Below are 16455 nucleotides of genomic sequence, written 5' to 3' on the forward strand. Positions count from 1 at the left end.
GTTTCTTTCTTATTGTTGAATAATGAACTCTGACCTGAAGTGAGGCAAGTGAGGCAAGTGAGGCCTGCGGTTCTTTAGATGCAATTCTGGGTTCTTTGGTGACCTCCTGGATGCGATCGATGCTCTCTTGGAGTAATTTTGTTAGGAAGGTTCACCACTGTTCCAAGTTTTCTCCATTTGTGGATAGTGCGGTCCTTACCGCTGTGGTTCACTGGAGTCCTAAAGCTTCAGAAAAGGCTTTGTAACCCTTTCCAGACTGATAGATGTTGGTCACTTTGTTTCTCAGCTGTTGCTTTTTGAGGTCTTTTAACCTACTTCACTTTGTCAAATAGGTTCCATTTAAGTGATTCCTTGATTCAACAGGTCTGGTAGTAATCAGTTCTGGGTTTAGCTCATGAAACTGAACTCAGCTTTTTTCTTTTTTTTGAAAATGCGGTTAATCAAATTATTTTCATGATATTCATTATTTTCAATGAGGCAGGCCATGACTTCACATAGATTAGGTTTGGCTAGCTTTTTTCCTTAATAAATGAAATCATCATTTAGCATTTCTTTGATTATCTGAAACATGTAAGTGTGACAAAAATACACAAAGATTAGAAATCAGTAAGGGGGAAAATACTTTTCATGGCACCGTATATACTGTATGTACACAATCTGCTTTATGAAACTTCCAGTTGGATATTTTTCCATATTATATATGAGCAACACTGAAATCTTGTAAAGGCCATAGTACGGGCACTGAGAAGTCTTCTTTTTTAGTGAGAGTAAGACAAACTCATCCCACTGTGTGTAGTTTAAAGACAGTAAACAATAAAATTAGTAGCTTACAGTTGGGGCACATGTAAAGAGAAAGTAGATCTAACACTGAACTGAACACATGGACATGGACTTACTAGACATTCATGTATTTTTCTCAATCAAGTGAGCATTCATTAAACATTTTATGAGTCTGGAAATTAAACTATCCCGCTGCAATAAATTATTTTAAGACCCATTAAATAGCTACCTAACCATGATATAACACAGACTCACACACAGACACGCGCATACAACAAGCCAGCAGACTTTAAATTTTAACACTGACCTCCTGTTGAGTCTTTGACGCATATCTGCCTGTTTTCCCCCAGAAAATACACGTATTTCACACAACAAGCAGATGGCCAAAGAGTTCAATTAACCCACAAACACTGAAAATTACACCATATAGCCAAAGACTTGCAACTGAGGTACCACAGCCTTATCCAGAACACAATCATGCTCCAGTAATGATTGTGTTAAATTGCAATTTATATGATTTGTCACAGTGATTCTTTTTTGTTTTGTAAAGGCATTCCAATAGTTTTGGGATTCCTAACACAGTTCCCATTAAAAATATTATAATACTAAGAGACCTTCTTTGGTTTCTTATTCATCCTTCATTCTTATTCAATTCTCATTCATCCCATGACAAGCTCTCAGATAGCATAGATACATAGGTCTGAGGGAGTCTGACCAGTAGGGATAAAGCTCAGTCCTGAGTTTAACGTAGTGCTTGGGACACCTAGCAGATGAAAGCTGCATTTCATTTACCAATAGTGGGTAGTGCATTTCTTATCAAATTAGAGGACATTTGAATGTTTTCGACTTAATGCAAAGCTTGCCAAACACTTAGCTTATTTTACTTCTTTCCTGCAGATGCTATGTTTCCACCTCCTTGTTTTTTCTGCATCTTTGATCCTAACTGCACTTTGACCCAAACAGTGAGTTTTCGACTGGTTTCACAGTTTCTCTAGACTCTAGGTTTTCATTGTTTTCTCCATCTTCTTCACCTGACTCAGTGTTCTGACCTGATTCTGTACTCTGATTAGACACCGAAGCTCTGCGTGTCTGCTGATAGGATGAGCAGAGATCCTGCCATTTCTTTCGATTGGCATCGATGCCATCCATCATTGGCTGTAACTTTCTGTTGAGTTTCAGCAGTGCCTGGAGAGAAAGAATGATATTAATAGTTTAATTACTATTACCTTTTCATAAGACCTAAATGCTTAACTTAAATCATAAAGGGTTGTCTGACCTGGTAAAGAGGTTTACAGATCCCATCAATCCATTCAAGCTGTAAGGCAGGTAGTTCATCTTTGCGATTGCGGTCAAAGATGGCCTAGAGAGAGATCTTGTTATATTAAGAAAATTGTGGAAAATTGTGTGACTGACTTTTAAAGCTTTCTTACTTACTGCTGGGATTAACTTAAGCTCTGACCTCTCCCTATCACCTTGCTCGAAGAATTCACTTGTAACCAGCTCTGCAACCTGTGGACATCGAGGGAAACAAATTAGTTAACTCTAAAAATGATGTACCAGTTTGCTGTTAATAATGGCTTAAACGTATTTTGCTATTTTGTCCTTATTTTAATTTAAATTAAATGAGAAGAACAATTATCTTTCTTTTAGTATGGTACTATTATGGGTCATACTAACGCATGACCTGCATATTTTAGAAAAAAACACATGCACAGGACTGTAAACTAAGCTTTGGAAATATAATTTGGTTGTGTATAAAAAAAATCAAATGAGTGTTTGTGTCCAAGTAAAATTAAGTAAATTGATTATTGAGCTAATTTAATTTAATGAGAAAGCTCTAGGAAACATGCATCCTTGACCTAGATAGAACTGTATGGGTCAAGGGTGCAAAAAAAGCTTTTTTAAATGGCCTTTATGAAGTGCCCTTATGCTCTTTTTGGAAAAGTCCCAAAGAAACTGAAGCGATGTTTGTGGCACTACCTTAGTTGGATTTTTTTAATCTAATCTATCCTCCAGTGTCCTGTACCTGTAACATATTCATGACATGGATATATTATAAGAATCCTCTTAATATAGCCATGGCTCAGGGCCACTAGGAAGCAAGTGCATATTCCAGAGTGTATGGAAAAGACCTTCTTTGGTTGTATTCCAATATCCAGAGTAACATAATGTACTTCTTAACATATATTGAAAAAAAAATGATGTATCACAATAAGGGTTATTATAAATGCAGCTTCTAAAAATATCACAATGCCCTGGTGTATAAAGTCATGTACACAACCTAGCATCCTTTCTGGCCATTCGGACCCATAATCCTATCTACCAGCTACACATGCAGCACAAGGAAGTCGACTCCTGCAAGCTGCAGTACATAGCAAGAGCAGCTGCGTTAATAATTACTATCAGTGATTAAAACATTAGCAGCCTGGATGAAGGGATAGTGAAAGGCTCAAACCTGTTTAGATATCTTCCAGGGACGAGTGACTGCACCCAGATCACATGCTGTCATCAACATAGACCTGTTGATGACATTAAAGCTCATTTCCATCTCTTTTTTTTATTCAATTATAGTTCGTGTTATTTTGATTTATTTGTGTATAAATGTAGAAACCTAAGAACTTCTCTGTGTCCTTCATCAGTCCAGCTGAACTCTCCAGACAGAACATATTCAAAAAACTTGGTTCTGCGCCTTGCAATTAAAAGAGATAATCAAGGACAGAAAAAAAAAGTTGAAGCACAATTTGTCATCCAATAATTTATAATGACGTATGTAAGTTTATAAATCACAAACTATTTTGGCCTTGAATGCTGTGAGGAAAAAAAAACAACACTTACTCAAAGTGCAAAGTAAGGTCTGTGGAGAGAATAGCCTGCTTCAATAGTTGCATCATGTTGCTATACTCTTTAGAGCTTAGGTTTGCAAAGATATTGTGACCCTGTGAAATAAAAACACAATAGCATGCAATACAGTAGGTACACACGCAAAACCAGGCGAGGATGAGTAATAGTGGCTAAAATGTCTCCTTAAATCCAATGCACCGGTAAAGTCATTGCTCACTGTCAAAAGAAGCTCCCTTTAGAAATGTTAATTAGCAGCGTGTTTGGACTTTCTCTGTCCGCTGCTAAAAGAAATCGATAAAAAACACGGATCCCAATGATCAAACTGATTTTCACCTGAGACAAAGCAGCCTCTTGACTTTACTCATACTCTTTAAACAGTGGCTTTCTGTTAGCCTAATGGTCTCAGTCCAACACTTTTAAATTGAATGCAGTCTGTGTATTTGTGTTTTCTATTATTTTGAATGTGTTTCCTTGCTGAGCTGATGTTTAGTTTAATCTAAAGGGACAGAAATTGCAGACTAGCCTCAGGCTGTAGCATGTATTACTGATCCACAATTGAGCTGATTAAATAACATTTCAAAAATACACATGTCTGTCCTTGATTTTTTGACTCTGGTATTTTCATTTCATATTCAAACTGCTATCTATAAGAAAATAAAGAAAAAAATATTTATTTATCTATCTAACTGACACCATATGACGTTATTTATTCAAATTAATCATCAAGATTTCATTAAGGATTAAGTAAATATTATTTTATTTTATCAGCTGGAAGTTACAGAACCTTGAACAAGGAAAGCAAACTACTAAGATAAAAAAAGAAACCTCTGCAAAAACATAAGAATTACATGGACTTTATCAAAAAATATAAAAATATTAGCCTGACCTCACTTTGCAGGATCATGACTGCATGGTTGAAGTGATGATGCTCCAGGGTAGCTGATGTCCCGTAAAGCAGGGCCAGAGCAGAACCTGTCCTGCAGGAACAACAGAGTAGTTACACTTCTCTGCATCAACAAGACACCAGTTCCAAAATCCGCAGGCCTCTGTGGCGTACTTAGCTTGAAATGCATTGTTGGTGCCTCGGTGGTCTAAGTCATGGCACAAACAGCCAACCATCAGTGCCAATATCTCTGCATCTGACAGGACATCCTGGAAACTTGCTGTCTACACAATGCAAAGCAGACGGCCACATTCTTACCAAGTAATTTTAAATCTATTCTGTTTCATGCAAAACAACTTTACATCATTGCTTTCTTTAAAGATATACGTCTGACTTTTTTTGCTCTATGTTGAAATTTACCGTGATCATAACGAACATGCACTGCGACACATTGAAAGCATGCCTCCAGTTATGGTATGCCACAGTTCGATAGTTCTTCCTCACAGTCAGAAGCCAGCGGCACAAAACCTACAGACAGATAGACAGAAGGTATGAATATGTTTATGTATGGATGGATAAGCATGCATATTACAAGGCACATTTCATGGCCTTACCTCATAGTCAATTTTAAACTTTTGGACAACACCAAGTTCCAGAAACATCCTGAGAGAAGCCGTGATCATGGCGTCGTTGTCCAATGAAAAGTCGTTAAAGTGAAACTCATCAATGCCTAACTCACTGCTCAGGGGGATCTTGGCAGCCTTAGGGGGAGAGGACAGTGCTGTCAGTCACAGAGTGCCACTGAAGGATGACAGCATAGGCAAACAACTTTCCAGTTTACGTTGCACCTTTATCTACTGACATATTTCACTATTTTCCTGATGTTGGTATAGTGCCTTTATGCATTAATATAATATAATGTTTTTCTTTCATTACCTTCAGTCTGTCAACTTCTACCTTGGAGCAGGTAGCGTGATAGGACAACATCTGAAAAACAGAAAATAATGCAAAACACTGACGTATTCAAAAAAACTGTCCCAGATAGTGAGGTGATGTCATGAAGGGATGGCCTAAATAACATAAGACTAGCTCTCTAATGTACACTCACTGCTAAACAAGATAATTAATATTTACCAAGAGTGTTGATGTTTTTTATTCGTGTTCACCGTCCTATGTAATCAAGATCAAAGTAAATATGCATCTGCTTTTAAAGCCAATTTGTTGCTATATTTTGGCTTCTCTAATCACAAAAAAATCCTTCAGGTGATCAAAGAAACATCAAAGATTGTGTGACAGAAATACAGCTGTGTTTGTTGTCTGTTGTCTGTGTTGATGAAAACTGAGCAGACCTGCACGTGTATTTATCATTAATAATTTAAAAGCAACTAAAATATTTATGGTAGAGAAGAGGAATCATGTTTGCTGAGGATAATGTGACTGCTCAGGTTAGATACTGGGCACTGGAACAGAACGCAGACTGAGACACCAATGAATGTAAAGAGCCTCTGCTAAGATTAGCAGTAACAGTGGTGACACAGCATTTTTCTGAAATCGATAATTTCTCATACAGGTAGTTTGAATTCATTTTACTGTGTGTCCTAAAATATGTTTTCATTTCAGAGTAGTGTAACTGAAAATTAATTTTTTTTTTTTCGTATATACCACATATTTCTAATACTACTCCCAAATTGCTTAGTAATTTGTAATATCTTACAATTTTGGAGATAAAATAACTTCTTTTAGCATTTTTTGTACATATAAAACATTAGGTTTATTGAAGTTTGCTTTTTTTCCCACAATAAATATAAACTCATTTATGAATAAGAGTTTATTGGATTATTGCTGTAGCTTATGTTGTTATTGATACCATTGACCATAGTATTTTACTGCAGAGATCAGAACACACCGGAAGTATTAAAGGAATTCAGCTCTGCAATAGCGTGACTCTATCTGATAGATTCCAATTTGTGTGTGTAAATGGGGAGTTACACATAAAAGTTAGTCATGGAGCTCCACAGCGTTGCATGCTGGTATCAATACTTTTTATATTTTACATGCTTCCCTTAGGCTGTATAATTAGAAGACATTACAGATATTTCCATTGCTATGCAGATGACACTCAGCTTTATTTACTCATTCACACTGCCCTGTATCTCTAAAATTAGCAATACTCTGTTTCAAAGTGATGCTGAAAAGCTAGTTCATGCATTTACCTAATACTATTACTATTGTAGTTCATTATTTTTAGGGCACTCTAAAAGCTCCCTGAAAAACCTTCAGTTGATCCAAAATGCTGAAACAAGAGTACTGACAGGGACCAGAAAGAGAGATCATATATCTCCCATATTAGTTTCTCTTCACTGGCTCACTGTTAAATTTAGAATAGAATTAAAAATAAATTTCCTTACATACAAAGTAATCAGGTAAATGTACATAGAAGGTAGTAGTAAATATACATCAAATTACAGTACCATATTTTCCTAACAGCGCACTTTTCTATCAGGCTGCTGGCCTACTTTTTATTTGTAGAGTTTCTATAAGTAGAATGGTAGGCAGAACCTTCAGCTTTCAGGCCCCCTTTTTCCTTCGTACTCTTATAAAGTGCTTCCTTATTTAGGGTTGTGTGATTGATGGGGTTTTCTTTCTATTTTTGTTGGGTCTTTACTCCAACTTTGATGCAACTGTAGTTGTGAACTTACACAATATAAATAACATTGATTTGAATTGATATCAGATTATACTAGCCATTTGATAGACTGATAACTTGTGTAAACCACCACTCTCCTGTGTCAACTAGAAAGGCTTCAACTCCTCTGCAACCCTAGTTAGAGAACTGTTTAAGAAAATGGATGGATGGATTACATGGAAGCATCAAAACATAAAAGAAAACATAAAAGAAAACTGGCACATGACAAAAAAGAAGAAATTATTGTATAGAAAAAGATATATAAATATCTTTTATCCTCCAGAGAGACATAGAGTGATGGGTAGAAGAACAGGCTTACATCCAGTGCTACAGACTGTTTGGCCCATGTCTTCTTAACTTGATTGTACATCATTGTGTTGTTGATTCCAAGGCCACAGAATATCACAAATGCCTGCACACAAACAATAGGCCAGAGGAAAAATATGAAACATGAAAAGAACCTGCAGATCTAGAGCGTCACAGTGCAGACCAAACAGAAGGTTGCTAGTGTAGCTTAACCTCAAATAGCCTCTGATCTGCATCATCGAAGGTCTTCCTGTCCAGGCGGTTCAGAATTTGTGCAACCCCTGTGGAAAATATACATAAATCATGACTATAACATGAGGACTCATTTCCAGTGAAACAAAACTGATTATTTTCTGGTTCACTTACCAATTATCTGATGAGTTCGATTCCAGATAGGAACACATAACACTGATCTGATATGAAACCCTGAAGCTTGATCTGCCTGCAAAGACAGAAGCCATTTTTTCCTTTTTTTTGGGGGGGGGGGGGGTGTTCTTGCAGTGATAACAACAGTGCAAATGGCTCATATTATCTGACTGTTTTTTAAATGAAAGCCTCAGATCTGATAAATACACTACACTGTGCATACCTCAGCATCAAAGCGTGGGTCCTGACACACATCACTGATGTTAACAGGCAGTCCTGTTGAAGCCACCAGCTCAGCAATACTGTTATTGATTAGCCAGTCAGAACAGGATAACTTCTCCATGCTGATGTGGGCAGTATTACAAAGAGGAAACAACAGTCATGTGCAGACATTAATACACAGAAACACTGACTACAAATTTTGTCTCACTGAAATGCAAGTCTTCTTTTAATGTTAATCATATTTGTGTTTATTGTAATTCTGCAGTAGAGATCTATGAGCAAAATCTCTTTAACCTGATGTCACGGTCCACATTGCACAAAGGAGACATGAGCTCAAATGTCTTTGAGAACTTCACAACCTATGAGAAAAATCATATATCACTGCAATCAGAAGTAAAGTCATTCAGCAAATTAAATATGGAAGAATTTACCATGAGAATCAGGTTAAAAAAAAGTTATAATGACTTTAGTTTAGTTCTACACTGAAAATCAAGCAGCAGATGAATCTGTGAGGAATTTAAAAAAAAAAAAAAGGTCTCACAGGTGAGTCAATGTCCTCCAGAAGAAGCACAGAGCAACGTTCACACTGCAGCAGAGTCAGCGCTCGCTGCATGATCTTCCTGACAATCTTTTCCAGGTCGGTCTGTTCCTCAAACAGGTCATTGACCACCTCCAGCAAAGCCTGTGGCAGCAACAATAAACACTGTAACTTCATTTGTTCATGACACAAACATATTTCCACATTCCTGATAGAATATCATGCTGCTGAAGTTAATGTAAGCCTAACTTTTTGATTAAACTAATAACTAAATACATCTGTGAAAGGCAACCATACAGCATGTTAATGTGTTTTGGAGTGATTATTGTGTTCAGTTATGTTTTTGTAAATGCACAGTTTAAAACTTCTCACCCTGCTCCTTTCATACTCCTTGCGAGACTCTGAAAACAACTTAGCATTGGAAATCGATATTCCACAGAATGGTAGATACATCTGCAGCACCTGAATGAAAGCACAAAAAAGTGGAGAAAGGCATGCACAATCTCTGCATGCTAATAATGAAATAAAGCCGAATAAGAGAACCAGAAAGAGTAAATGCGCATACAAAGATCATGATGGAGTCAGCTGCTTGTCAGTGCAAATTTCTCTCAAATAGATTTGCTGTTAATGAAGTATTGATTCATAGAAAGAGATTTAGTAAGACATCAAGGGCCTTAAAATGTCTGGACAAGCTGCCTGATCAAGCTTTTTCTCCTCCCTATTTTTACAGTCTTTGTTGCTGATAAATAGTTTCTGATGTTGCTCTGCCAAAGTTATATTTAGGGTTTGGTTTTATATACACTTGAAAAAAAGCTTAAATCGCTCACAGCTTCTTTGAAGTTGAGCGAGAGAGCATACTATACGGATTCACAATGTATTTATTTCCACAAGTTTTTTCTGCCACCTTGTGGATGAATTTCTCAGTGCAACTGGTCTGCACGCAGACTGATGATTTTTACAAACTGCAAATATCAGCATTGATGCAGTTTTTTGTTTTTGTTTTGTTTTTGATTTACCAAACCCTCCAATCTCCATGATGTACGAAATATTATTTTCTCGTCAGCAAACTCTGAGAATTAAATTGTACTCATAAGCAGTGGAACCGTAAATGAAGCTATAACACACGTATATTCTAGTAAGCCCGTTTCAACTGGATGAACAGGGAGCAACTGAAAGTAACACTTTTCTTACTGGGTGTATGCACAGGCAAACGTATTTAATGCTCCACGCTTGAGTAAAAGCTTGACCTCTTCTCTTCCATTTTCTTGTGTTTTGATTCCAAGGGAACACTTTACCCCTCTCCACAGCCATTAAGATGCAAATTACAAACAATATTTCCAGTTGCATGGCAAGTGTTAGTGTTGGGTAGTGGAGTACACGATGCACCAGTTAAATTTAACTCCCTCGTTAAATGCCCTTAATGGCGCGATCAGTAATATTGAAGAAGATGAATAGGGTGTAATATATATGAATGTGAAGCCCGCTGGTACGACAGGCGAATGATTTTCTTCTCTTCAGCATAACAGAGCCTCACCTTCTCGTCATCCTCAGTAAATGGGGTGCCGATTGGATTTTTGTTAATAGCTTGTACAACACCTATGACTTCTCCATCACTGTTGCAGATGGCCATACAGAGGATGGACTGAGTCTTGTACCCGGTCAGCTTGTCAATCTCGTCACTGAAGCGGTGATCCTGGAATTGTGGTCATATAAACATACAGGTTATTACATATTTATTGACAGGAGTCCACATTAAAAAAAACACACACACATCCCAGCTCTACATTCCTTCACCATATGCGCGTTTGTCTCGTAAAGCCTATGATAAAGCATCCGCAGCGTTTAGGTCTGACTCTTGGGCTTGTAAATTTGAGTCTCTGTTGGATGAAACTGTTTTTACTATAAGCAGAGAGACTCTTGTACCCCTCACTGACACGTAACTATGCCGCTGGAGTAGTGGATCGCAGGAGGATACATCATCATGTTTCCTTAGTTTCCCAAGCAGCCCAGGGCGATGATATAATGATGCGGTGCTCAAGTCTAGCATATAATACCAGATTTGGTTTGTGGGAAAAAAATATAGTGATTGGTTTTCCTTTTCTTTGACTATTGTATTTTTTGTATCCAAAACAACCCCCATTTCGTATTCGGAACAACGTGCGCAGTTGAAGTTCTGAGGAGTGGGACAGTTTTGCTAACACCTGAATACCTCTGCTAGCAAAAACAAAAACAAAAAAAGTCCCATTACTTCAAAGAAGACACACATTTGTGGATGCTTTTAACTTGGGAATGTAGCTGAAGGTGGACCTGAAACCCGATGTGTATTGCAGAAATTTTTCTTTTACTACTACAAAACTCGGGTCCAATACCCGACATCATCATGTACTGATATTCGCCAGCTTAAGGACGCACATAAATTAAGAATACAAATTCTAATTATCATAACGGTGTACACTTTACCTCATATGCGTTTGAGATGTTTACAGTCTCCCCGTGCTCTGCCACATATCCAATGATGCCTTTCCCCCATGGCACTTGCACTTCATTGGAGTTAAGAGTGCTAGATGATGGTCTGACTGTGGTGCCTGAGTGCACATCAAAGAACTTGGAAACCAGAGTCCTCTTGTGAGGGGGTCCTTCAACGAGGAAAAGTGAACACCTGTCTGCATCCACAAGAATGCAGACATTGATCAGGATCTTATAACTCAGATTTGTTAAGTCCAACTCGTTGGAGATATCTTTCACGAGCTCTAAGAAAAACTCCCTCTCGTTGGTTTCTTTAAGTCTGTATTTATAGTCAATGGCGCTGGATGCGTACTGAGGCACATTGACCCTGGACTCCAGCAGGGCGCTCAGGATGTGCGCGGTAGTCGGAGGCAGTGAACTGGCTTTACGCAGGAGCGCACGGCGCCTCATGCTGGACTGGGACTCGTGTTCGCTCAAGCTCACATGCTCGTCGTATGTCCAGTGTGCAGTGGTAGCTTTGGACCGAGCAAAGTTCCGTCGCAGCTCCATGTGGGACGATCTGCGCCGGAGTCCGTCAGCACTGGTCGGCCACAGTGGGTCCATGGCAGCGCCCCGCTTCTCCTCGACAGAGGACACTTTCGACGGCTGATGCTCCTTCAACCACCTGCTAACCTGGTCACATTTGGCTTTCCGAACGAGATACTCCTCGAACAGATCCGGGTGGCAATCCAAAAACGCCTCTATATCCGAGAAGTCAAACGCTGTCATAGTGAAAGCAGCTGTGAAGACCAAATGAGATTCTTAAATGTAACAGAGCAGGAGTTAGATGGGAGTGAGGGAGTGAGGCAGCTACAGTCGAGCTTCACAGAGAAGTGATGATCTCAAAACATTTTTTTATGCATTCCTAGTATGACCCAGTATAGTGCCCCTTGTTCTCCCCCAAAATACAGGCAGCAGAAGTGGTCAAATAAATTCACTTTTCACAAGAGACGAGCTATACAGCTGTCCGTCAAACGAGAGATTGAGCTGTTTCTCCGGGGATTTCTGTGGAATAGTATGCAGAGGTGTGGAAAAACACAGCGCCTACATTCTCCCCAGCAATAAAAAAAAAAAAAGAAAAAGAAAAGAAAAGAAAAGACAACTGCAGGGCAGTGTCTTTAGTGCCTCTCTTTATTCTATACCACCAGAGACACTCAGCTCACCATAAAGTCAGTGATGTTTCAGTTACATTTACAGGCAAAACGCTGTTTTTAATGTACATTTGAATAATGAAGCTGTTTGAACAGATGGCCAAAGTAAACATGCACATTGTATTTTAAATGTGATAGATAGATAGATAGATAGATAGATAGATAGATAGATAGATAGATAGATAGATAGATAGATAGATAGATAGATAGATAGATAGATAGATAGATAGATAGATAGATAGATAGATAGATAGATAGATAGAGCTTTATGAACAGCTCTGAATAACTCAAGGGCACTTGCCTCTCAGCTAACAGAATGTGACTGAATAGTTGGAGAATGAAAATGAAAACATTTAAATAAAATCTGTTAATTTACCACATTTTTCCCCAAGCAACTCTATGCAAATGAGGAAAAATGATGTAATTTCATTTAAAAAAATTTCATTGTACTGACAAACGTTACCTTGGAGTCTCACGCACACACACCCACACACACACACACACACACATGCCCACACACTGTGCTCTGTGATTGTGAAATATGTGTGTGTTTGTGTGTGTGTGTGTGTGTGTGTGTGTGTGTGTGTGTGTGTGTGTGTGTGTGTGTGTGTGTGTGTGTGTGTGTGTGTGTGTGTTTCCTGAAACATGAAATTAAAGAAAAATTCTCCCGAGCTGTGAGCTTTGAAGTGTGAGTTCACAGGTTCATCTTTTATTCTTTCATTCTCAGCTCACATGAAAGAAACATCATGAATGTCTTCATAAGCCCTTTCAGAAAGCTTATAGTCCGCCAACAAGACAAGGACGGATTTGTAACTGGGCACCAAAGACCAGTGCAAGAGTCAGTGTGTGTGTGTCTGTCTTTCAACCATCAACACATTCTCTTTTTTCAGCAGTTAGAAAGTAACATTTTTATTTATTTTTTTGTCGTTTTTCCTCTGTACACCACTAAATCTGATTTTAAGTCATTATCCATTTCCCACTGTGAAGTGTTGTTTGAGCAGGTTATATAGCCCTGTGCACTTCTCGATTAATCAGCAGCCACATCATCAATAAACACCAGTGACCCGGTTCCACTGGCAGCCATATATGCACATGCCACCATGTTTGTCAGATCATTAGCTGTTTCTTTCCTTCTCCATACTTCTCTTCTCCCATTATTCTAGTACAGTTTAATCTTTGTTTCATTTGTCAGATAATGTAGCCTCCTTTATCTGGTTTGTGGCAAAGTCTAATCTTTTACTGAGTGTAAACATCTTGCTGTAAACCAATCTCTGTGTTTCCATTCATGAAGGCATTTCTTGGTTGCAGACTTTAACAATGAATTGCCTCCCTCACTTTTAACTTTGAACATTTTTAACTTTGTTAGATGTTATTAAGTTTTCTGGCTGTAATTCTGAGACCTTATCTGTTTGTACTGAAGCTAAATTTTGTTTGTGTCTGATTGTGCTGTGTTTGCAGGGTAAGATAGCTTAATAAAATTGCTAAAAGCCATATTACTACGACATAATTGGCACAGCAAAGCTGATGAGACCTGACAGTCTTTAGCTTCACTTGTGGCTTTCAGAGGTTAGAAGGTGAAGTTTAATTTCTGCTCTCCTTTAACAGGTTTTGACCAGTGAGGTTATTTTTTTGTGAAGTTAGTTATCAACAAATGTCACATGATTTTCCTTTGGAAAGTGGTGAGCTAATTTTTCACAATGTGTCTGAAGTTGTTGGCATGAGAGCTACAGATAAGGCTGGTTTCCTGTTGTTGTTGTTGCAAATCATCCACTAACCGTCAACTTCCATCTGCACAATAACCTAATATTAGGGAAAGCACTGCAGCTGCACATTTATAATGCAGCAGCGGGAACTGTAATCCGGAGAGAGAGCGGCGGCTCTGCTGGGCCAGAGCAGGGTAATTGGTTACTGGACTTAGCTTATGCTGCTTGATAGGACTTGCGTGTTTTGCTGAGACTTTGGACAAGGTCTCTTGAGAATCCCAATTAAAAAGCAGAATGCAGAATGGGTCTTGTGAGTTAACAAACAAGGAAAAAGTTTGCTGCTTGGAAAGCAGTCCAAATCGCGTTCAATAAAAGGCAGCCGCACGCATTGATTGAAAAACTGGTATTTTAATGCAATTTTCAGGTTTCTGGATGTAGTGTGTATTCTTCAATAAACTTCTTACTATTAGGCATAAAAAAGACCCTGCATGAATAATAGAGTGTTTGCAGTGGTTCAAACCATTTTTGTTGTTTTATTTGAGAGTTGGTCTGGTCTGGAAAGGTCTCTCCCATAATTTTCACATATTAAGCAAATCTGGATCCAGTAACATCTGAATGTGAACCTAATGCCGTAGTGGCCTTTTGGTCACTGTGCATAAAGGCAGAGCATATCACAGCAGCTTTAAATGTAATATGCCTATGTTTTGTTGTTACTTATTTAGCCATAAATATTTTATGTTACATAATAAAGAAACATTTTCAGGGGGTTTAATATCATAAATCTTGTTTTCAAATTAAAAACGAATGTAATTGTTTTGGGGACAAGTGTGAAAAGGAAAATTGAAGGATTATATCAATTTGCTATCATTACACATGAAAGGGCTGGCTCAGCAGGAATAAAAGTTTTTCAATCACCCTTATTTCTTTAACAGGAAGTAAGTGCAGGAATTTACAAGGAAATACCACGTATATGGTAAAACAGCAGTGTGTATAATTCTATCAAGGCTGACAGTCAATATTTGGTATAATCCAAACACAGCCTGAACTCTCTTAGGCAAAGTTTCGTGTCATTTCTTTAAAGTCTTCAGAAATAGTTCCCCAGGCTTCTTGAAGGACATTCAAAGCTCTTCTTGGATGTTGGCTGCTTTTTTGTTTTGTTCTCTGTCAAAATGATCCCACACTGCTTCAATAATGTTAAGGTCTGAGCTCTGGGGAGGCCAATCCATGACTCACAGTTTAATTGTGTGTTATTCCATCCAGGTATGCTTTTATTGCATTAACAGTGTGTTTGGGATCATTGTCATATTGAAAAAAGAAGCTGTTGCATAGTGGATGAAAATCTGACTGTACTTTTTTGTGTTCATAATTCCATCAATTCCATCAAGTCCCCAACAACACTTCCTGAAATATTTCCCCAAACCATGATGGAGCCTCCACTGTGTTTTGTACACACTCACTGTGGTATCGCTCTCCTGATCTCCTCTGTACATATTGATGACAATTTGAACTTAAACCTTTGATCAAATCTTGATCCATCAAACTGGTTGACACAAATTTTCCGTGCAGTTCTTGTGTAAAGCTTAATGACAGCCTCCCTTCCACTGAGCCCATTTCTTATGAGACTTCAGTGAACAGTAGATGGACCAAGAGCCAAATGCATCACTCAAATCCTGCTTGAGTCTTTGCTGGATATTTTTTTCCCTATTTCTTAAGGACATGAGACTCAGATATTGTTGTCTGTTATGTGTAGACACAACACTGGTTAATCCCCTCAGTGACTGAATAGGTCTGTGTTTAATGGCTTAATTAACAATTAGACATTCCTCTGAAAACAATCAGGTACAAGGACTGGACTAAAAGTAAGTGCAAAAGCAGCTAATGTCCAAAGAAAATTTTTGAAAGAACTTTAGAGGTTTTCTCTAAAGCGCTATCATTCAATAGGCGCCTGTTACTTTTTGGCATGCCAACACTGTCCATCAAATGTAAGTTTGATGGACAGTTTGGGGGCATTCACTAATGTGCATAATCTGGATCTATTTCAGTCTTTGTGTTGCGCAGGAATGGACACAACGAAATACGACTCCTGCAACCGAACACCAGTCGCACAGCTTGTATCTGGTGTCGGTGTGTGCTAGTCAGAGCCAGCTTCATTTTCTTTGCACCCATTCACTGAGCTGTGAATGCGTAATATTATCAGATCCACACTCGATGACTGGATGATGGGCGTTCTTAGCAGTGATTGTAGCTAATATTAGTAAATCAGCTGAGACTTGATTCTTGAACAATAACGCTTAAAGAACTGTAAAAATTATATCGCACTGGTCTTAGAGTAGTCAGTGTTTAGTTAGGTTAGTTTTACAGTTGCTTTTAAGTGACATCAGTACTACACACAGTGGGCTGGATTGGGTGTCGCTCACTCTGACCCTATTGTTTGTAACACTGTCACTCTGCCTGTCCCAGGAATTCAAACCCAC

At 38.4% G+C, this 16455-nt stretch overlaps 1 protein-coding gene across 1 annotated transcript; it reads right to left on the reverse strand.

Moving 5' to 3' along the window:
- Positions 1 to 619: 619 nt before the first annotated feature.
- Positions 620 to 11940, reverse strand: pde11al (phosphodiesterase 11a, like). The gene is made up of 20 exons (XM_063486189.1): positions 11083 to 11940; positions 10157 to 10315; positions 8995 to 9084; positions 8626 to 8766; positions 8379 to 8443; positions 8086 to 8206; positions 7863 to 7938; positions 7710 to 7777; positions 7510 to 7602; positions 5441 to 5491; positions 5119 to 5265; positions 4925 to 5032; positions 4679 to 4788; positions 4508 to 4598; positions 3616 to 3716; positions 3392 to 3469; positions 3236 to 3299; positions 2215 to 2289; positions 2057 to 2140; positions 620 to 1965 (listed from the first exon to the last, which is right to left on the reverse strand). The coding sequence occupies exons 1-20, from the start codon at positions 11854 to 11856 to the stop codon at positions 1720 to 1722; spliced, it is 2742 nt and encodes a 913-aa protein (XP_063342259.1). The 5' UTR covers positions 11857 to 11940; the 3' UTR covers positions 620 to 1719.
- Between the last annotated feature and the right edge of the window lie 4515 nt (positions 11941 to 16455).

This window comes from Pelmatolapia mariae, linkage group LG10_11, assembly GCF_036321145.2.
Source record: "Pelmatolapia mariae isolate MD_Pm_ZW linkage group LG10_11, Pm_UMD_F_2, whole genome shotgun sequence".
Classification (NCBI taxonomy): domain Eukaryota; kingdom Metazoa; phylum Chordata; class Actinopteri; order Cichliformes; family Cichlidae; genus Pelmatolapia; species Pelmatolapia mariae.

Coding starts and splice junctions, on each gene's coding strand:
- pde11al (XM_063486189.1), bottom strand. CDS start 11,856: ATGACAGCGTTTGACTTCTCGGATATAGAGGCGTTTTTGGATTGCCAC. Junction 8,207..8,378: donor AATGTGGACCGTGACATCAG/GTTAAAGAGATT, acceptor TGCCCACATCAG/CATGGAGAAGTTATCCTGTT. Junction 7,778..7,862: donor TCGAACTCATCAGATAATTG/GTAAGTGAACCA, acceptor TATTTTCCACAG/GGGTTGCACAAATTCTGAAC.